General features: G+C 46.1%; 1 protein-coding gene across 1 annotated transcript in view; it reads left to right on the top strand.

The window, feature by feature from the left end:
* The first annotated feature begins 3,884 nt into the window (after positions 1-3,884).
* Positions 3,885-22,521, top strand: part of LOC143774880 (adhesion G protein-coupled receptor E3-like) — a 138,870-nt gene continuing 120,233 nt past the window's right edge. Inside the window, exon 1 of the mRNA XM_077262659.1 lies at positions 3,885-3,916. Coding sequence (XP_077118774.1) covers positions 3,886-3,916 — 31 coding nt within the window. The 5' untranslated portion in view covers position 3,885. The remainder of the gene's footprint in view (positions 3,917-22,521) is intronic.

The raw sequence follows: 22,521 nt of genomic DNA, 5'->3' as shown, positions 1-22,521 counted from the left end.
CTGAATGTTCCTGTGTCTACCGTGCGCAGTGTCGTCAAGAAGTTTAAAGCCCATGGCACTGTGGCTAACCTCCCTAGATGTGGACGGAAAAGAAAAATTTACAAGAGATTTCAACGCAAGATTGTGCGGATGTTGGATAAAGAACCTCGACTAACATCCAAACAATTTCAAGCTGCCCTGCAGTCCGAGGGTACAACAGTGTCAACCCGTACTATCCGTCGGCGTCTGAATGAAAAGGGACTGTATGGTAGGAGACCCAGGAAGACCCCACTTTTTACCCTGAGACATAAAAAAGCCAGGCTGGAGTTTGCCAAAACTTACCTGAAAAAGCCTAAAACGTTTTGGAAGAATGTTCTCTGGTCAGATGAGACAAAAGTAGAGCTTTTTGGGCAAAGGCATCAACATAGAATTTACAAGAGAAAAAAAGAGGCATTCAAAGAAAAGAACATGGTCCCTACAGTCAAACATGGTGGAGGTTCCCTTATGTTTTGGGGTTGCTTTGCTGCCTCTGGCACTGGACTGCTTGACCGTGTGCATGGCATTATGAAGTCTGAAGACTACCAACAAATTTTGCAGCATAATGTAGGGCCTGGGTCTCCCTCAGAGGTCATGGGTCTTCCAGCAGGACAATGACCCAAAAAACACTTCAAAAGCACTAGAAAATGGTTTGAGAGAAAGCACTGGAGACTTCTAAGGAGGCCAGCAATGAGTCCAGACCTGAATCCCATAGAACACCTGTGGAGAGATCTAAAAAAGGCAGTTTGCAGAAGGCACCCTTCAAATATCAGGGACCTGGAGCAGTTTGCTAAAGAAGAATGGTCTAAAATTCCAGCAGAGCATTGTAAGAAACTCATTGATGGTTACCGGAAGCGGTTGGGCGCAGTTATTTTGGCTAAAGGTTGTGCAGCCAAGTATTAGGCTGAGGGTGCCAATACTTTTGTCTGGCCCATTTTTGGAGTTTTGTGTGAAATGATGAATGTTTTGCTTTTTGCTTCATTCTCTTTTGTGTTTTTTAATTTAAGACAAATTAAATGAAGATAATAATACCAAAGAATTTGTGTCTGCAATCATTTTCAGGAAGAAACTGAGTATTATCTGACAGAATTGCAGGGATGTCAATACTTTTGGCCACTGTATATACCCTGGTACGGTCACTGCCAAAATAACAAAGGAAACTACTCGCTGCCACCACCAATTGTTTATAAAGGCCAATTGGACACCTGTTACTGATAACGTATGACTTCAGGGGTGTGGTTTACAGAGGAAGAGGAATAGAGCTATTCACTTTTATGTTTAATCCAGAAAGATAAGCTGTGTTTATAAAAAATTATATACAATCATACAGAATGGGAACAAAACAGTACAGCATATATCAATTACATAAAATAAAAAGGATAACAAAAGAAACTTACTAAACACTGGTCACAGAAATGGCTCAGAGCTAAGAGAAATGAAGCACTTAGATTGAGAGAATGTCCGGTGAAAACGTGGGTCAAGCCTACATAGCAATGTATCTTCCTGCTATTGAACAAGAATTGTAATTAGCATTGGCTTTTTATTAGTTCCTTAGTTACGCCCACCCACCTCCCCTCGTTGATTTCATTTGAGTCAGATTGTGGGATGTTCTGGGTCTGTTAGAATTTTATGCGATCCCCAAATTACAAGATATCTTCACCTCTGAAGATCACTGGCGTTGAATATTGGCGTCAAATTCTTTATCATGATATTACCGGTACATAGAGACCAACTATGACAAGTAAAGCATCATCTATCAGGCAGTTATTCAACTGGAGGAATTTTAATGGCCCCATAGTGATGTGAAGCAATGCGTCACATCCGTCTTTCTGCTACAACGCTGAAAATCTGTATCCCATAAAATATTAGATTGATACAAAACCCAATATTCTTATCTTAACCCCTTAGTGACGGAGCCAAATTTTTGAAATCTGCCCAGTGTCACTTTATGTGGTAATAACTCTGGAACGCTTCAACAAATCCCAGTGATTTTGAGATTGTTTTTTCGTGACACATTATACTTTATGATAATGGTAAATTTGAGTCGATATGTTTTTGTGTTTATTTATAAAAAAAATATCAGAAATTTGAGAAAAATGTAAAAAAATTAGCAATTTTCAAACTTTGAATGATTATCCATATAGTCACACCATAGAAAAGCATTAATAAATAACATTTCCCTTCTGCTTTACATCAGCACCATTTGTAAAATGTTATTTTATTTTGTTAGCATTTTAGGAGGTTTAAAAATGTAGCAGTAATTTTTCATTTTTTCACAGAAATTTACAAAATTTATTTTTTTAGGGACCTATCCATGTTTGAAGTGCCTTCAGTGGTCCCATATATTGGGAAACCCCCAAAAGTGATACCATTTTAAAATCGGCACCCCCTGACATATTGAAAACTGCTGTCAGGTAGTTTATTAACCCTTCAGGTGCTTTTCAGGAATTAATGCATAGTGACATGACAGAAATGAAAATGTGTATTTTTACCACCTAAATGCCTCTAACTTCTGAACAGGTTACAACAGCCGACAGACTCTAAGGCCACTATTTGGTCGTAAATTGTCATGGCAAACATCAGGACCACACAATCATGATCTCAGAGTGTCAATTGGGATAAAGATGAAGCCCCCACACTCTGTTAACCATTTATATGATGTAGTCACTATTGGCAGCAGCATCTAAGGGGTTAAACAGATTTGGATGGTGCAAATACTGATCGTGGCTGATACAGCAAGTTGTCAGCAACAGTGTACAGCCAACAGCTGCTGGATTGTCACCTGTATGGGGACTCTATTCTCTTATATCTCAGGTCAGTTAAAAGACGTATTGGCGGTCATTAAGGGGTTAGCACCGGAGCTGGCCTGTCTAACTGCCATTGTTCAGTTTTCTTTCATCATAGGAGCTTCTGCCTGGGGGAGGACAGTTTTCCTCCTTTTTGTACACAGAGCTCAGCCTTCTTGCTCAGAAGAATTCCCTGTTTCATTACCTGGCCACTGCATGGGGCTGCTGCTTAAAAGGTTGCTTTAATGAGTCTTCTGTCCCTAGCTATATATAATTTCCTCTCTTCCCCCACATGTTCCATTGTGAGGTCCAAAAGGGGTTAGAATTGTCAGCTCTGTCTCCTTCTGGAGATGACTTATGGATTATAATTTTTTTCCATGACACCCATATATATATATATATATATATATATATATATTTATTCCCTACTAAATCCCGATTTAGTAAAGTTTATTTTTGAATTGCGATCTCTCTCATTGAACTGTGAAACATTGATCCTGACAAACCAGCGTAATCGCTCACATACATACATCCTGCATGGGCGCAACTCCCTCACAGTACAAGTCCACACACCCATCCGGGACCCTCATATTCATGTAATGTGTCTGGGCGCAACAGACGGGGCACCTCGTCCACGACTTCCTCCCAGCGCCATGTAACACAACCTCCCTGTCGAGTTCCTTCAAAAACTGTGTACAAGCGACAAGTGTAACGAGGAGAATTAATGCACACATGAAATATTAATTTAATTTAGATTTCTCTTAATCTATTACTTATCGATTTATTAATCAATGTGCTCTCACTCGTACAGAGATCGGAGCTTCTGCTCGAGCATTATAGTTCCACATGCATTTATTTCCCCATGAGGCTACTAGTAGTAAAAGATCACTAATTTGCCCAATAGGCAGATGCCGACCATCACTTGACTCTTGCCTGGCCATGTAGACTAGATACAAATCTGGACTTTCACAAAAAATAACATTTCTTTTAATTATGAGTCACTGCTTTTTTTTTCGGAAGGAAGTACAATGTAACGAGGGTTATCACAAGAGATCATTCTCACTTCTCTTTATCTCTGGTCACAATGCAGAGCTCGAGGAGATTCCTGCTCTATGGTGAGTAGCTGGATTTTTATATTACAAACCTAGGAGATCTGGACATGGGCATAGCGGATCACCTACAATTACTTATGTATTTCCAAAGTGACAAATGTATTCTTTTGTATGATCCTAGTGCTGGATCATTAAGTACCGTACTTAAGGCGTATAAATGAAACATATGTACACATTAGTTCCTTACAATATACACAGTAATATCATAATGATTTGGGATGAGTCTAAACTTCCAATTATTATACCCTCATTGAAAAGCTAGTCTGACTGCCCACCATTCCTACATTTTTGAGGTTATGGTTTATCTACCTTGCACTGATGAGGGATAACAAGTCCGAAACATCTGAATGGAACTTGGTAGAAATGTTACAATACTAAACCATTCCTGGTCGGAAGTGTGTAAAGAACTTCTCTCTCAGTGAATGGATTTCAGATTACAGTTTCCCTCCTGGTGATCTAGGTCTGCTCTTCAGATCCTTATTCCTGGTTCAACCAAGAGTGATGCTTGGGCTGCAGTTCAAGCAGTTTTTTGGGCAACCATAAGTTTTATTGGGATCAGTGAGTGTTAGCCACTTGTCTTTGGAGAACTTACTGGTTTGGATAGTCTGGTAATGGCCCTGGGCTCCTTTACCTTTAAATAAAAGCTTATGATTGATTTCATTCTTGTGCATTGTTGTGTGACCTACTTGTTATTTTTGATTTTTGCACCTGGATGAGCAAAAGTGTAAAAACATGCAGCTGTGTGAAGCGTGCACGGGCTCCATACAGTTCTGTACTGCAGACCTGTCCTTGAGAAAAACTTCTGATCACAGTATGGGCTTGTAAAAGGCCCTAAAGAAGCCCTCTTCGGAATGGTTAAAAATCTCAAGTAGAGGCTTCACTAAAAGCAAAAAGTATCTAGAAAAAATTGGGCACAATAAATGACATCCAATTAAGCACACTAAAAAAAATTTTCATGCGGACTCCATGTAAGTCAGGGTTCATTGTCCCAGTGAAATTTATTATTGCCATATTCAAACTCTGCCTTGTAGAAAACTTGGCACTCAGGTAAATGTTGTAAGCAAAAATAAAGAAACGTTTCGGTCCTACAACGACCTTCATCAGTCAGACAGATTGCAGCAGTGTGCACAGGTTTACAGGCAGAAATGAACGTTCAGGATATACAGCACATAGAGACCACAGCACATTTGAAGTGACTTTGAGAGATCTATATGACAGAAAGTACCCAAACGTGACACCATTCTAAAAACTATAACCCTCAAGGTGCTCAAAACCACATTCAATAAGTGTATTAACCATTTAGGAGCTTCACAGGAACTGAAGCAATGTGTTAAAAAAAAAAAAATGAACATTTAATTTTTTCACAAAAATTTTACTTTAGCTCCAAATTTTTTATTTTCACAAGGGTATGCCGATACCCAATATGTGGGGGAAAACCACTGTTTGGGTGCACGGCAGGGCTCGGAAGGGAAAAAGCACAGTTTGACTTTTTCAAACCAAAAATGGCTGGAATAGAGAGTGGATGTCATTTTGTGTTTGGAGAGCCCCTGATATGCCTAAACAGTGGAAACCCCCCACAAGTGACCCCATTTTGAAAACTAAACCTGTTAAGGAATGTATCTAGATGTGTGATGAGCACCTTGAACCCCCAGGTGCTTCACAGAAGTTCCTAACGTAGAATTGTGAAAATAGAAAATTACATTTTATCCACAAAAATGTACTTTTAGCCACAATTATTTTTATTTTCACAAGGGTAACAAGAGAAAATGGAACGCAAAATTTGTTGTACATTTTCTACTGAGTTCGTTGATACCCTATATGTGGGGTAATACTACTATTTGGGCTCACAGCAGGGCTCAGAAGAGAAGGATCGCGGTTTGACTTTTTGAACTCAAAAACAGCTGGAATCCAGAGTGGATGCCACGTCTAGTTTTGAGAGCCCTTGATGTGCCTAAACAGTGGAAACTTGCCACAAGTGACCACATTTTGGAAACTAGACCCCTTAGGGAACTTATCTAGATGTGTCATGAGCACCCCCAGGTACTTCACAGAAGTTCATAACATAGGGCTGTGAATATTAAAAAAAATCACATTTTACACACAAAAATATATTTTAGCCACAGTTTTTTTTATTTTCACAAGGATAGCAGGAGAAAATAGATACCAGTATTTGTATGCAGATACCCCATATGAGGGGAATACTACCATTTGAGCGTCAGGGCGCAGAAGGGAAGGAGCACTGTTTGACTTTTTCAATGCAAAAATGGCTGTAATCAACAGAGGATGCCATGTTGCGTTTGAAGAGCCATTGATGTGCCTAAATAATGGAAACTCCCCACAAGTGACCCTATTTTGGAAACTAGACCCCTTAGGGAACTTATTTAGATGTGTCACAAGCACCTTAAACCCCCAGGTGCTTCACAGACGTTTATAATGTAGAGCTGTAAAAATACAAAATTACATTTTACCCACAGGTCATCATATTGAAAATGTTCAATTTTTTTCATTACAAAAATGTTTTAGCCCCAAATTTGTAATTTTCACAATGGATAATAGGAGAAAATGGACCCCATAACTTGTTTCGCAATTTGTTCCGAATGCGATTATACCCCATATGTGGTCAAAAACTTCTGCTTGGGCACATGGCAGGGTAGGAAAGGAAAGAACTATATATCCCTGGGATAAATTGTAAACACTATGTCACAATTGAAGAGTCTCTGACATATCTAAAAAGCAGAAATACCCCACAAGTGACCCCGTTTTGGAAACTAGACCCCCTTAAGGAATTTATCTAGGGGTTTGGTGAGTATTTTGAACCCATAGGTGTTAGGGCTAGTGGAACGCACCAAATAATTAGAGAGATGGTATAAAGTGCGTTCGCAGCCCGGGGTCCACCGTGCAGAGATGGAACCTGAGTAATGACGGACTATATGGCGGTACAATGAGGATACACACATGGGTTAACTTCACCCAGTGTGAAGGAAGCGAACCCTGTTGCGTCACAGGGCCGCGGTACTGCACAAAGAGCGTAAGCAAGGAATCATAGAACTCTATCCCAGGATACAGGATTAGAGTTCGTGTAGACCTCTTGCGCTCGACACCACAATTGGATAAAAAGGATTTGTCGGGAGCACTACTAATTTACAGAATAGTCAGCTTGGGTGCTACACAATGCATGAAAAATGCAAGTACTGAACAAAAGAAACTTGTTCGACACCACAATTGGGGTAACAGAATAACTGAGAAAGTAACTTAAATGCACAAGAGTGCGTACTGTGCCACTCTGGCGGATGCCACTAACCACCCAGACTTGGGTAAGGAAAGCGCTCTAATAGCGCACGGCGCCACACTGGTGGTCACAGCAATTTAGACGCTGTTTTGTGTGTTATTGTGCTGATAGCTCAGCCGGGTGCTAGATAGCAGACATCCACCTTATGCGAGCAGTCATACACAAGGGAGGGGATGTTTAAAGAACGACTTGCACTCCTCAACACACACACACGTTTTCAAATGTACACTAGCGCATGGCCATGCGGTCATGCGAACCTTTTATAGCTGCAGCAAGTATAGGACGTTCCCAGAAGGACCAATGGGAGGCTGCCACAGAAGTTGAGCACCTTCAGGACCTCCTAAGACCAATGGGATTTGCTGCAGTATTAAGCATGTGACCCTTGATCTCCAACGAGAGATCTTACCCTGGGCATGCTCAGTATGTGAAAAGCAGGACTTAGTCCCAGAAAGACCTGCTCACTGCTGAACATTGCTGGCTACAAAGACAGAGCCTGGAAGGGCAGTAGTAACCAGTCATCCAGTATCAGCCTGAGCTAGACGCTGGGACCGACGTCTCCACTGCGGCTGGAAAAGAATGGGAGACCGCAGCGGAGATGGTTTGAGATTCCCCCTGTGCAGAGGCAGGAACTCGAGACCTAACATTACCCCCCCCCCCCTTGGACCTCGCTATGCTCGAAGGCAACAATGAGCTGTGGAGCTCAAATGTGCTCAGCAGGCTCCCAGGACCTGTCCTCTGGGCCATAACCCTTCCAATCCACCAAATAAAATTTTTTACCACCTTACACCCCAAGATAGCGTTCACCTCGTAATCGTCCGTAGATGAACCCGGTGTCCCTGCAGTTGACTTGGAAAACCGGGACAAGTATACGGGCTTCAAGAGGGACATATGAAAGGTGTCGGTGATACCTAGGCGTGGAGGAAGGGCCAGACGGTAGACCACAGGGCTAACCTGTTCGAGGATCTTGAAGGGACCCAAGTAGTGAGGTGCAAACTTAGTGGACTCAACTCGCAGCCTGATTGTCACGGGGAGACTAGGTAAACTAAGGCTGGTTACCCGGGCCCCTGCAATATCCCTCAGACTAGGGAAAACCCTGTCTGTCCCTCTCCCAGAATTTACACTAATGGTGTGCTTGTCTGGGCCACCAGGCCTGACCCTGACTCCTGTTTCAGCCCTATGCTGAAACCTCCACCCGCCACTCAGTGATTAGACCACACACCAACCTCAACAGAAAGCACAGACAGGGAAAACTAAAAATGCACCACGCCGCAGACACACAGGAAAACACTATAACGTGCACAGGGCAAAACAAATACAAATATAGGAGGGAGAAATATGACAAAGGATAGTACACCACCAGATACGATATTTCTACTCCAAGACCACCACTCCAGACCGGAATCACTAGGCACGAGGCACAAGCTATAATCTGTGACGCCCAAAGTCCAGCAGAACTATTTAAAGGCAGTGGGCGTGACCCAGCCTCCAACCCGAGTACCAGCTAAATTAACCCTGGACAACCTAGATAAAATCTAGTAGGCGCCACTGAACGTATAGTGGACGAATGCGGAATTACCGCTGTCTGTCGGACGCCCTAGTGTGAATAGCGTCCGACATGACAGTACCCCGCCTTCTACGAGGGACCCCAGGGCCCTCACGACTTATAGGACCCGGCTTGTCTGGATGGCGGCGGTGAAACATACTGACCAGCCGGTCCGCATGAATGTCCGAGGCTGGCACCCAAGACCTCTCCTCCGGCCCATAACCACGCCAGTGTACCAGGTACTGTAATGCTGTAATGTGCGGCGCACTACACGAGACGAGTCAACTACCTTGGAGACTTCAAATACCAAATTGCCATCCACCAAAACTGGAGATGGCGTCGGTGTCGCGTCCACGGAACCCACCACCTTTTTAAATAACGATCTGTGGAACACGTTGTGTATCTTATAAACCGTAGGAAGCTCCAATCGGTAGGCTACCGGGTTAATGATGGCGGTGACCCTAAATGGACCAATAAACCTTGGACCTAATTTGAGGGATGGTATTTTGAGTTTTATGTTTTTTGTGGACAACCACACCCAGTCACCCACACTCAGGTCCGGACCTGGCACCCGTCTACTGTCAGCCACACGTTTTTACCTAGCACCCACGCTCAGCAAGCGCTGTTTCACTCTCCTCCAGACAGATGACAGTTGTACTCCTAACTGGTCCTCCTCCGGGACGCCAGCAGAGCCCCCCTGACGCAGAGTACAAAATTGAGGATGATGCGCGTAAACACAAAAGAACGGGGACTCCCCAAACGATTCCTGGTGGTGATTATTTATGGCAAACTCCGCCAAAGGAAGGAACGCCGACCACTCCTCCTGATTGTCAGAAACAAAGCAGCGTAAATACTGCTCCAAATTCTGGTTCATACGCTCGGTCTGACCATTTGACTGAGGATGAAACGCCGAAGAATGCGATAACTTGATCCCCAGCTGTGAGCAAAATGCTTTCCAAAAATTTGCCACAAACTGAGTACCTCTATCAGACACGATGTCAGATGGAACCCCGTGAAGTCTAACCACCTCCTGCACAAATACCTGAGCCAGAGTCTTCACGTTAGGCAACGAAGGCAAGGACACAAAGTGCGACATCTCTGAGAACCGATCAACAACCACCAAGATGACCGTGTTCCCAGCTGAGGAGGGCAGGTCTGTAATAAAATCCATGGAGATCTCCGTCCATGGCCTACTTGGTACCCCTAGAGGATGTAATGTGCCAGCAGGATGGGAGCGAGGCGCTTTAGCCCTAGCACACGTGGTACATGCTGATACGTACGAGATCACGTCCTGTCGGATTTTGGGCCACCAAAACTGACGCGACACCAACTCCAAGGTACCCCTAACCCCTGGATGGCCAGCCAGAACAGTATCATGATGCTCACCCAACACCTTTAGGCGAAGATGGAGAGGTACAAACGATTTGTTAATGGGTAGCTCTGGTGGAACCTCCTCCTGAGCCTCGGCAATCTCAGCCTCAACCTCTGTCGTGAGAGCCGAGACCACTACACCCTTTTGGAGGATGGGTACCGGATCTTCCAGAGGTTCTCCCCCCGGAAAACACCTGGATAAAGCATCTGCCTTAGTGTTCTTAGACTCCGGACGGTAAGTAACAAAAAAGTTGAATCGCGTGAAAAAACAACGCCCAGCGAGCCTGCCTGGGGGACAGACGCTTGGCTGACTCTAAATAAAGCAGATTTTTATGGTCGGTGATAACTGTAACCTGGTGGACCGACCCCTCCAAAAAGTGTCGCCATTCCTCAAAAGCCAACTTGATAGCCAACAACTCCCTGTTGCCGATATCGTAGTTATGTTCGGCGGGCGTCAGCTTCTTGGAAAAGTAGGCGCATGGACGCAACTCGCCCAAGGATGAGCCTTGTGACAGCACCGCCCCCACTCCATCCTCAGACGCATCGACTTCCACGGTAAATGGTTTTGATACGTCCGGTTGCACCAGAATGGGGGCCGAAGCAAAACTGTTCTTCAGAAATTCGAATGCGCGCACAGCAGCCTCAGACCAGGCGGAGAAATTGGTACCCTTTTTCGTCATGTCAGTAAGCGGTTTAGCAATGGTAGAAAAATCTTTGATAAACTTTCTATAATAGTTAGAAAACCCAAGGAACTGCTGAAGCGCTTTTAGGTTATCAGGCTGTTCCCAACGCAGCACCGCTTGCACCTTAGCGGCGTCCATTTTAAACCCTGAAGTAGACACAATATAACCCAAGAAAGGCAACTCCTGAACCGATAATACACATTTCTCAAGTTTTGCATAGAGCTTATTCTCTCTGAGTAGCTGTAACACCTGCCTCACATGCTCTAAATGAGTATCACGGTCGCACGAATAAATGAGAATGTTATCTAGGTACACAATAACGAATTTCCCCAGGACATGCGAGAACACATCATTTATGAAATGTTGAAATACTGCAGGCGCGTTTGTCAACCCAAATGGCATCACCAAAGTTTCAAAATGACCCTCAGGAGTATTAAAAGCCGTCTTCCACTCATCACCTTGACGGACTCTTATGAGGTTATACGCCCCCCTGAGGTCAAGCTTGGAGAACCACTTAGCACCAGCCACCTGGTTGAACAAGTCAGGTATCAGTGGCATAGGGTATGGATCACGAACTGTAATCTGGTTTAACTCCCTGAAATCCAGACACGGGCGTAGTCCGACATCTTTCTTCTTAAGGCGAGGACGAAGGCCTGATGCGCCCTTTGCTCAAACTCTCAGCAATGTAGTCTTTTAAAGCTTGCCTCTCAGGACCAGAGATGTTAAACATCCTTGCTTTTGGCAATTTGGCCCCTGGTTTAAACCTAATAGTACAGTCATAGGGGTGATGTGGTGGCAATTCTGAGCAACCCTTTTCTGAGAACACATCCGCGAAATCCAGCAGTGACTCAGGAATGCTAGGAGTCACAGCGGACACACATATGGCCAGGCAATTCTCCTGGCAGAATCCGCTCCACTGGATTATGTCCTGAGTTTTCCAGTCAATCACTGGGTTGTGCATAGATAACCATGGAAAACCCAAAACCATTTGTGCAGGAAGATTACTGAGTACCCTACATGTAACCTGCTCGAAATTTAGGACCCCAATATGGAGTTTCACCTCAGCCACAAACTCAGTAATCTCCCCCTGTGGGAGAGGAGCAGAATTGATGGTGACCACCCGGATAGGATGAGGCAGTTTTTCGACCGTGAACCCGGCCGAACCACTATCCACAAAAACAGTGATTGGCAGCTCTCTGCCAGCGACCATAACTTTGGCAGGAAGCATACATTGAGAGACCACAATGGAAGATATGCATAAGCTCAGATTAGCCTCTTCCACACCCTCTGAGCTTAGTAGTTTTCCGCCGTTGCGCTTTTCTTAGATAACAGAGGACAAGCATTTACATAATGCCCATTTTTACCACAGCAAAAACAGGCTCCCTGCTTCCTGAGCGAGGGGGCTCGATGATGTGACACCCCTGCGATTTGCATAGGCTCCGTGGGCTCACCTGCAGCAACCTCACGTGCACCTATGCCCTCCCCCGTAGGCGGCGTCTCTTGCACCCCCTGGCGCAAACGGCGATCAATGTGGACAACAAGACTCATAGCAGACTCTAGAGAAGCAGGAGTCTCATACATCAGGAGGGCTTGTTTAACCCTTCTCAAAACCCCATGAACAAACTGACTCCGCAGCGCGGGGTCATTCCATTGTGTGTCCACCGCCCAGCGGTGAAATTCAGAACTGTAAACCTCCGCCATTCGCTCCCCTTGGCGGAGAGCGCGAATTTTAGATTCTGCTAGAGCCATTCTGTCAGGATCATCATAAATGAGCCCAAGAGCAGAAATAAAACTCTCCACTGAGTTAAATGCAGCTGAATCAGATGGTAAAGAAAATGCCCAAGCTTGGGGGTCTCCGTTCAGTAAGGACAATGCCAGGCCCACACGCTGAGCCTCATTACCTGAGGAAATCGGGCGCATACGGAAAAATAATTTGCAAGCTTCACGAAAAACAAACAACAAATTTACTGCGTTCCCCAGCAAACCTCTCAGGTAAAGAGATCTTTGGCTCTGCAACTGTACCTGCAGTTTCAGCTTGCACATTAGATACTACTTGACCCTGATGCTGAACCGCCCCCTTCAACTTAGTGACCTGTAAGGACAGCGCCTCCAACTGGTGGGTTATGGAAGTCATGGGATCCATGGAATACAAAATTTTGGGGCCGATTATAATGTCACGGGGAGACTAGGTAAAACTAAGGCTGGTTACCCGGGCCCCTGGGATATCCCTCAGACTAGGGAAAACCCTGTCTGTCCCTCTCCCAGAATTTACACTAATGGTGTGCTTGTCTGGGCCACCAGGCCTGACCCTGACTCCTGTTTCAGCCCTATGCTGAAACCTCTACCCGCCACCCAGTGATTAGACCACACACCAACCTCAACAGAAAGCACAGACAGGGAAAACTAAAAACGCACCACGCCGCAGACACACAGGAAAACACTATAACGTGCACAGGGCAAAAAAAATACAAATATAGGAGGGAGAAATATGACAAAGCATAATACACCACCAGATACGATATTTCTACTCCAAGACCACCACTCCAGACCGGAATCACTAGGCACGAGGCACAAGCTATAATCGGTGACGCCCAAAGTCCAGCAGAACTATTTAAAGGCAGTGGGCGTGACCCAGCCTCCAACCGGAGTACCAGCTAAATTAACCCCGGACAACCTAGATAAAATCTAGTAGGCGCCACTGAACGTATAGTGGACGAATGCGGAATTACCGCTGTCTGTCGGATGCCCTAGTGTGAATAGCGTCCGACATGACACTGATGTTACGGGCGGAGAGCCACACCAAGTCACCAGGAGCAAAGGTTGGAGCGGGGCGCCTATGTGCATCGGCGGAGGACCTCATTCTCTCCTTGGAGGCCCGGATAGCATCCTGAGTGCGGTCCCAAATGTCCCGTGCCTCCACAGCCCAGTCTGCCACCCTGGAGTCGGCAGAAGACACGGGCATATGCACAGGAACCCGCGGATGCTGGCCGTAATTAAGGAGAAATGGGGTCTGACCAGTGGAGTCTACGGCGTTGTTTAGCGCAAATTCCGCCCACGGTTGCAAGGATGCCCAGTCATCCTGCCTAGCTGACACAAAATGTCGCAGGTATGTGACCAGGGTCTGGTTGGCCCCCTCTACCAAGCCATTCATTTTGGGACGATATGCTGAAGAGAGATTCTACTCAATGCTGAGTAGACGACAAAGCTCTCTCCAGAACCGAGACGCAAACTGGGGACCCCGGTCACTGACAATTTTGTCCAGCATACTGTGTAGGTGAAAGATATGTTTAATAAACAACGCTGCCAGAACCCGTGCAGAAGGTAGCCGTGGAAGAGGCACCAAGTGCACTATTTTGGAAAAATGGTCGGTGATCACCCAAATAATGGTGCAGCTACGGGACTTGGGTAAGCCCACCACAAAATCCTTCCCGACCATCTCCCAGGGCCTGTCTGCCACCGGCAGAGGGTAAAGCAACCCATCTGGCCGTTGTCGAGGAGACTTGTTCTTGGCGCAAGAGACACATGCCCGAACATAGTCTGCGACGTCACGAGCCATATGCGGCCACCAATATGTCCTCACCAGTAGCTCAGATGTCCTTTTGGACCCAAAATATTTACCCACCCTGGATGAGTGAGCCCAAGAGAGAACCTCCGGACGCAGACTGGATGGTACAAAAGTCTTGCCCGGAGGCACAGACTCTAGCAAAACTGGGGCTACAGTTCTCAGGCTCTCGGTGGGGACAATAAGCCGAGGCTCCTCTTCCTCCTCCTCAGATGATACAACGGAGCGAGAGAGAGCGTCGGCACAAATGTTCTTCTCCCCGGAAAGAAAATGGAGGGTGAAATGAAACCGGGAGAAGAACAAGGACCATCTGGCCTGGCGAGAATTTAACCGCTGGACTGTCTGCAAGTACACCAAATTCTTGTGGTCTGTGAAGACTTGGAAGGGAAAACAAGCCCCCTCCAAGAGATGTCTCCACTCTGAGAAGGCCAACTTCATAGCTAGCAACTCCCTGTCCCCGATGGAATAATTCCTCTCTGCTGGTGAGAAGATCTTGGAAAAGAAGAAGCAAGGATGCTTCCGACCTTGAGCATCCTTTTGGAAGAGGACTACTCCAGCACCAACGGATGAGGCATCCACCTCCATTATAAATGGCTTATCTACATTGGGACGATGTAGGATGGGAACGCTAGTGAAGTGTGACTTAATGGAGTGAAAGGCCTTGGATACCTCCTCAGACCACAATTTGGGATTTGCTCCCTTCTTGGTGAGGGCAACCAAGGGAGCTACCAAAGTTGAGAAGTGTGGAATGAACTGGCGATAGTAATTAATGAACCCCATAAAGCGCTGCACCACTTTAAGAGAATAGGGTTCCTGAAAGTCCATCACAGCCTGTAGTTTGGCAGGATCCATAGCCAATCCCTGGGCGGAGATAACATAGCCCAGGAAAGGTAAGGACTCCTGCTCAAACACACATTTCTCCAACTTTGCATAGAGGGAATTTGCCCGTAAGAGGTCGAAGACTCTGCAAACATCTCTCCGGTGGGAGTCAATATCTGGAGAGTAGATGAGAATATCATCCAGACAGACTACGACCGAGGTGGAGAGCATATCCCGGAAGATGTCATTCACAATGTCTTGGAAAACGGCTGGGGCATTACAGAGCCCGAAGGGCATCACCAGATATTCATAGTGCCCATCCCTGGTGTTAAAAGCCGTCTTCCATTCGTCCCCCTCACGGATGTGAATCAGGTTGTATGCACCCCGCAGATCTAATTTTGTAAATACCCTTGCTCCCCGAAGCCTGTCAAAGAGCTCAGATATCAGGGGCAGAGGATAATTATTCTTAACGGTGATGGCGTTAAGACCCCTGTAATCTATGCATGGACGTAGTTCCCCGTTCTTCTTCTGCACAAAGAAGAACCCAGCCCCTGCAGGTGACACTGACTTCCTAATGAATCCTCTTGCCAGATTTTCCTGGATGTACTGTGACATTGCCTCCATCTCCGGGAGAGATAACGGATAGACTCAACCCCGGGGAGGCTCAGCACCAGGCAAGAGGTCAATAGGACAGTCATAGGGGCGGGGAGGCGGAAGAGTCTCCGTAGCTCTTTTGGAGAACATGTCCGCATAGGGCCAATATTGCTTGGGGAGAGAGGATAGATCTGCGGGTACCTCAGTAGTAGCAACCTGAACACATTCCCTCTGACATCTACCCCTACAAGATTCACCCATCCCAAACTTCTGCCTGTGGACCACTCAATATGAGGAGAGTGGTACCGTAGCCAAGGCATCCCTAAGAGGACCTCATCAATTCCCTCAGGAATGACGAGCAGAAATATAATTTCCTGATGAGATGGCGACATGGACAGAGAAAAAGGGATGGTCTGGTGTGTTATCTGTGAGGGCAGTGTCGACCCATTTACCACTCGTTACTGGTTGAGCTAACATTACCAGGGGAATTGCATGACGTTGGGCGAAGGCAGAAGACATATAATTGCCCTCCGCCCCAGAATCCATGCAGAGCTCTACCGAGTGGGTAAATGAGCCTATAGTAATTGTTCCCTTAAAGGACAGTTTGGAGGCAAACGTCACCGTGTCTAGTGTACCTCTACCTACTACCACTAGACGCTGACGTTTCCTCGACCGCTGGGAACATCTGGTGGCAAGATGTTCTGACTGCTGGCAAATATGACAAACCTGGAGTGCACAAGCGGTCCGGGACTTAGATCCCGCTCGTGACACTACCATGGCCTCATGTGACTCAGGGGCCTGGACTGGAGATTCCAAAGGTTTGGCGAAGATGGGAGCCAGCCGAAACCTCTGCCTACACTGGGCTCGCTCTAACCTCCGCTCGTGAAAACGGAGGTCAATGCGAGTGGACACAGCTATTAACTCCTCCAGTGTGGCGGGTATCTCCCTAGTGGCCAGAGCGTCCTTCACGTGGTCAGCCAGCCCCCTCCAAAATCTCGGAATAAGGGCTTTATCCGACCACTCCAGCTCAGATGCTAGGGTGCGGAAGTGGACGGCAAAATGGCTGACCAAGGACGAGCCCTGGGTCAATGCCAACAGTTGGAGCGCCGTATCATGGGTGACACGAGGTCCTAAAAAGACCTGTTTCAGAGTGCTCAGGAACAACGGGGCACTCTGCACCACATGATCGCCACGCTCCCACAGCAGCGTAGCCCACTCCAACGCCCTGTCGGACAGGAGAGACGCAATAAATCCCACCTTAGCCCGTTCTGTGCGGAAACGTGCGGCCCCAAGCTCGAGATGTATAGAGCACTGGCTCACAAAACCCCTACCAGATTTACTATCACCACAAAATTTTTCTGGCAGCGGGAGGCGAGATAGGGTCAGAACAGGAGTGGCAGTGGACAAGGTTGCTGCAGCCACGCTAGCAGCCTGAACAGCTACTGCGGTAACATCCACAGCTGAGGTTGTGCGCTCGAGAGCCGCCAACCTACCCTCCAGCTGCTGGATTGCTGTTTGTCCGTCATTACTAGCCAGAACCTGGCGCTCGTGTAATGTTAGGGCTAGCGGAACGCACCAAATAATTAGAGAAATGGTATAAGGTGCGTTCGCAGCCTGGGGTCCATCGTGCAGAGATGGCACCTGCTGCTGAGTAATGACGGACTATTTGGCGGTACAATGAGGATACACACATGGGTTAACTTCACCCTGTGTGAAGGAAGCGAACCCTGTTGCGTCACAGGGCCGCGGTACTGCACAAAGAGCGTAAGCAAGAAATCACAGAACTCTATCCCAGGACACAGGATTAGAGTTCGTGTAGACCTCTTGCGCTCGACACCACAATTGGGGTAACAGAATAACTGAGAAAGTAACTTAAATGCACAAGAGTGCGTACTGTGCCACTCTGGCGGACGCCACTAACCACCCAGACATGGTTAAGGAAAGCGCTCTAATAGCGCACGGCGCCACACTGGTGGTCACAGCAATTTAGACGCTGTTTTGTGTGTTATTGTGCTGATAGCTCAGCTGGGCGCTAGATAGCAGACATCCACCTTATGCGAGCAGTCATACACAAGGGAGGGGATGTTTAAAGAATGACTTGCACTTATCAACACACACACGTTTTCAAATGTACACTAGCGCATGGCCGTGCGGTCATGCAAAACTTTTATAGCTGCAGCAAGTACAGGACCTTCCCAGAAGGACCAATGGGAGGCTGCCACAGAAGTTGAGCACCTTCAGGACCTTCCTAGAGGACCAATGGGATTTGCTGCAGTATCTAAGCATGTAACCCTCGATCTCCAACAAGAGATCTTACCCTGGGCATGCTCAGTATGTGAAAAGCAGGACTTAGTCCCAGAAAGACCTGCTCACTGCTGAACATTGCTGGCTACAAGGACAGAGCCTGGAAGGGCAGTAGTAACCAGTCGTCCAGTATCAACCTGAGCTAGATGCTAGGACCGACGTATTCGCTGAGCAGACTCCACTGCAGCCGGAGAAAAATGGGAGACCGCAGCAGAGATGGTTCAAGATTCCCCCTGTGCAGAGGCGGGAACTCAACACCTAACAATAGATGCCTCTCAGAATGCTCTAACATTGAGACATGGAAATATAACAATTTAGTGGTAACAATTTAATTTTTGTATTTGCTGCAAATTTGTCAGGTAAACAAGGGTTAATAGATGAAACTAGACCCCAAAATTTCTTGCACAATTTGTCCCGAAAACGGTGCTGCTCCATATGTTGTCAGAAATTACTGTTAGGCCATATGTCAGGGCTGAGAAGGAAGGAGAGCTATTTGGCTTTTGGATCACAGATTTTATTTGAATAGTTTGCGGGAGACAGTTGCAGAGCCCCCGAAGGTGCCAGGAAAGCAGAAAATCCCCAAAGTGACCCTATTGTAGAAATTGCACCTCTCAATTAATTCATCTACGGCTGTAGTGACTATTTTGTGACATCTATTTCAGGCTTCTTTCTGGAGAATTGCAAATCTGCCAGTCTAAATCTGCCCATACATTATACCCCCCCATATATTGTAGCACCCCCATACATTGTGTCCAGCTTATGCGTCTGATGATACCCACTTATAAATTAAGTGGCTTCTCTCCATTACAATAATGTGAAATATTTGGCCTCATACTGGGGTTTAAGCACAGTGGGACTCAGAAGGATGGGAGCATTTGAATTTAGGAGCGAATAATTTACTGGATTTTATTTGGAGGGGCGGGAGACCCCAGAACACATGACTATGGCTGGATTTTTCAGTGAATGACGGCGATCACAAAAAAAAGTGTGCCGTCTGTTTCAATGATTTCTCTGTCTTCTGACATGATATACACCAGTACCTCCACCATCCCCGGACCCTCTTGATCCGTCCCCCGCCCAGCGTCATTTTCCTCGGGAAGAAAAAAGGTGGACGCATGCACCGCTGAGATTTGCTGGCCGATACTCGGCAACAATAGAAAATTTTTCCTATTGGTTGCTTTTAATAACTGTGATAGATCCTATCACAGTGATCAAAATAAAAAATATATAGTAAATCAAATCCCCCTTAATTAGAGAAAAAATGATAAAATATATATTTTTTTCCATTCTTTGCAGTTGGGCTTAGGGGTTGGGCTTAGGATTAGAGTTGGGGTTTGGTTGGGGATAGGGCTGTGTTAGGGTTAGGGCTGTGTTAGGGTTAGGGGTTAGAATTGGTTTTTTTTCAATAGTAAAAAAAAAATGACGATATGACGGCTAGTGTAAAGTTTGCATCAGGTGCTAGGGTATGCACAGAGTATCGCGGATCCTGGCATGTTTTTTTGGAGTGTTTTTTGGTTTGCAAAATGTGGTCAATTGTAGGGGGTTTCCATTGTTTAGGCAAATCAGGGGCTCTCCAAACGCGACATGGTGTTCGCTAATTGTTCCAGCAAATTTTGCACTCAAAAAGTCAAATGGCGCTTCTTCCCTTCTGAGCCCTGCCGTACGCCCAAACAGTGGTTTTCCCCCCACATATAGGGTATCAATATGCTCAGGAGAAATTGCACAACAAATTTTGGGGTTGATTTTTTTTTTGTTCCAGTTACCCTTGTGAAAATAAAAAAAATTTGGTCTAAAGTAAATTTTTTTGCGACATTTTTTTTTCCACATTGCAAAAATTCCTGTAAAGGACCTGAAGGGTTAATAAACTTCTTGAGTGGGGTTTGAACACATTAAGAAGTGAAGTTTTTAGAATGGGGTCACTTTTGGGTACGTTCTATCATATAGATCACTCAAAGTCACTTGAAATGTGAGGTGGTCCCTAAAAAATGGATCTGTAAATATTGTTGGAAAAATTAAAAATCACTCATCAAAACTCTTATAACTTCCTAACAAAATTAAAAAAAAATTGTGCTGCTGTAAAGTAGACATGTGGGAAATGTTATTTATTAACTACAGATGCTTCACACAAAATTAGAATATAACCAAAAAGTTAATTTCTTTCAATTCTTCAATACAAAAAGTGAAACCCATATATTATACAGAGTGATCTATTTCAAGTGTTTATTTCTGTTAATGTTGATGATTATGGCTTACAGCCAATGAAAACCCAAAAGTCATTATCTCAGTAAATTAGAATACTTTATAATACCAGCTTGAAAAATTATTTTAAAATCCGTAATGTTGGCCTACTGAAATGTATGTTCAGTAAATGCACTCAATACTTGGTCGGGGCTCCTTTTGCATCAATTACTGCATCAATGCGGAGTAATATGGAGGCGATCAGCCTGTGGCACTGCTAAGGAGTTATGGAAGCCCAAGTTGCTTTGATAGCAGCCTTCAGCTTGTCTGCATTGTTGGGCCTGGTGTTGCTCATCTTCCTCTTGACAATACCCCATAGAATCTCTATGGGGTTACGGTCAGGCGAGTTTGCTGCCAAACAAGCACAGTGATACTATTGTTTATAAACCAGGCATTGGTACTTTTGGCAGTGTGGACAGGTGCCAAGTCCTGCTGGGGAACGAAATTTCCATCTCCAAAAAGCTTGTCGGCAGAGGGAGGCATGAAGTGCTCTAAAATTTCCTGGTAGACGGCTGCGCTGACTTTGGTCTTTACAAAACACAGTGGACCTACACCAGCAGATGACATGGCTCCCCAAACCATCACTGATTGTGGAAACTTCACACTAGACCTCAAGCAGCTTGGATTGTGGCCTCTCCACTCTTCCTCCAGACTGTGGGACCTTGATTTCCAAATGAAATGCAAAATTTACTTTCATCTGAAAACAACACCTTGGACCACTGAGCAACAGTCCAGTTCTTTTGCTCCTTGGCCCAGGTAAGACGCTTCTGGTCTTGTGTATTGGACATGAGTGGCTTGACACAAGGAATGTGACACTTGTATCCCATATCCTGATTATGTCTGTGTAAAGTGGCCAGGGTGGTAGTCGTGGCAATGAGCTGTAGTGTTCCCACACCATGGCGCCTCACAAATGAAACATAGTGTCACTTCTGCGGTGTGTTCAACGTGTGCAGCAGAACACTCACATTAATTGCCGGGGTTCCCTCTGCTTCTGTCATTCTGGCTTCAGATCCATGGGTCTCACAAATGACTCCAGACACAATGTCTTTTCTTAACAGTTCAACTTTACTCACTAGTAGGGTTTTCATTACACATGTGACACAGTGCATACAGAGTGACATTCCTACGGCTTTCCTTGTCTTCCTGGCAATCACTGCTCTTCCTGGACAATCCCTGTCCCATCTTGGCAATCACTACTCTTCCTGGACAATGCCTGTGCTGTCCTGGCAACCTCTGCCCCTCCTGGACAATTTCTGTCCCATCCGTGCCTTTAGGCCAACCAGCTTCCTCCCACTCACCTTGTCCAGCTTCAAAAGGAAGAGGTAAAAGGCTTGCCATCTCAACTTCACCTAGTCCCTTCGTTAGGTCCCGGATCCTCTTTGGGATGGCTACCGTTTAAGCTGGTGACTGCCTGCACGCCACTCAGCCTGGGGTCCATTCCTGCCTTAGCAGCTTCACCCCCATGACTATTAGACTGTCCTCTGTCACTCCTGCATCCTTACTGCACTCTAATCAGGAAGTTCTATTACTATACCCTACTGTAATTGGATCGCCCCAGGGTAGGGGCAATGGGGTACTCGGCAACGGGTCCTTCGGTTCGGGGGATGTCACGGTGGCCCGACCCGGTCCGTGGCCCTTCGAGGGGCATCCAATAAAAGGAATAGTTTTTATGGTTTTGGGGAAAGGTCTTTAAAGGGGAAGTTCGTGACGCCACCTGTGGTATTCGGTCAGGGTGACCGACGCTGCTTAGGGGTCCGCTGGGGTGATGTTATGGCAGCTAGATGCTATACCTTCCCACAGGTGAAGGGTATCCCCAGGGCTTCCCAGAAGTGTAGATGGTGATGGTAGAAGTTGTAAGGCGCAGGAAATAACGAGGACACAAGGTTGCAGTCTCTTTACCTTTTACTGAAGGCTTCATTGTCCATAGTCCTGGGCACCGGATCACGGGGTAGGCAGAGCCCGGCCGGTCTGAAGGCAAATCCAGAGTCTCCTTATTCAGGTGGAATGCAATAGCCTTCCTATGCGCACAGTAACACAGTAGGTCCTCACTTGCTTAAGCTCTAATGAAGTCCTCATTGCTGTTACTCTTCTCACTGTTTCCCGTGGTCGGATAGAACAAAACCCGTATGACTGATGGCCTAAGGCTTGTTTATAGGGACCCTAGAGACGCCCCGACCCCCACAAGTTGCCACCGTGTCTTCTTAG

This window comes from Ranitomeya variabilis, chromosome 5 (genome assembly GCF_051348905.1).
Source record: "Ranitomeya variabilis isolate aRanVar5 chromosome 5, aRanVar5.hap1, whole genome shotgun sequence".
Taxonomy (NCBI): Eukaryota; Metazoa; Chordata; class Amphibia; order Anura; family Dendrobatidae; genus Ranitomeya; species Ranitomeya variabilis.
This window is presented reverse-complemented; position numbering and strand designations above follow the sequence as displayed.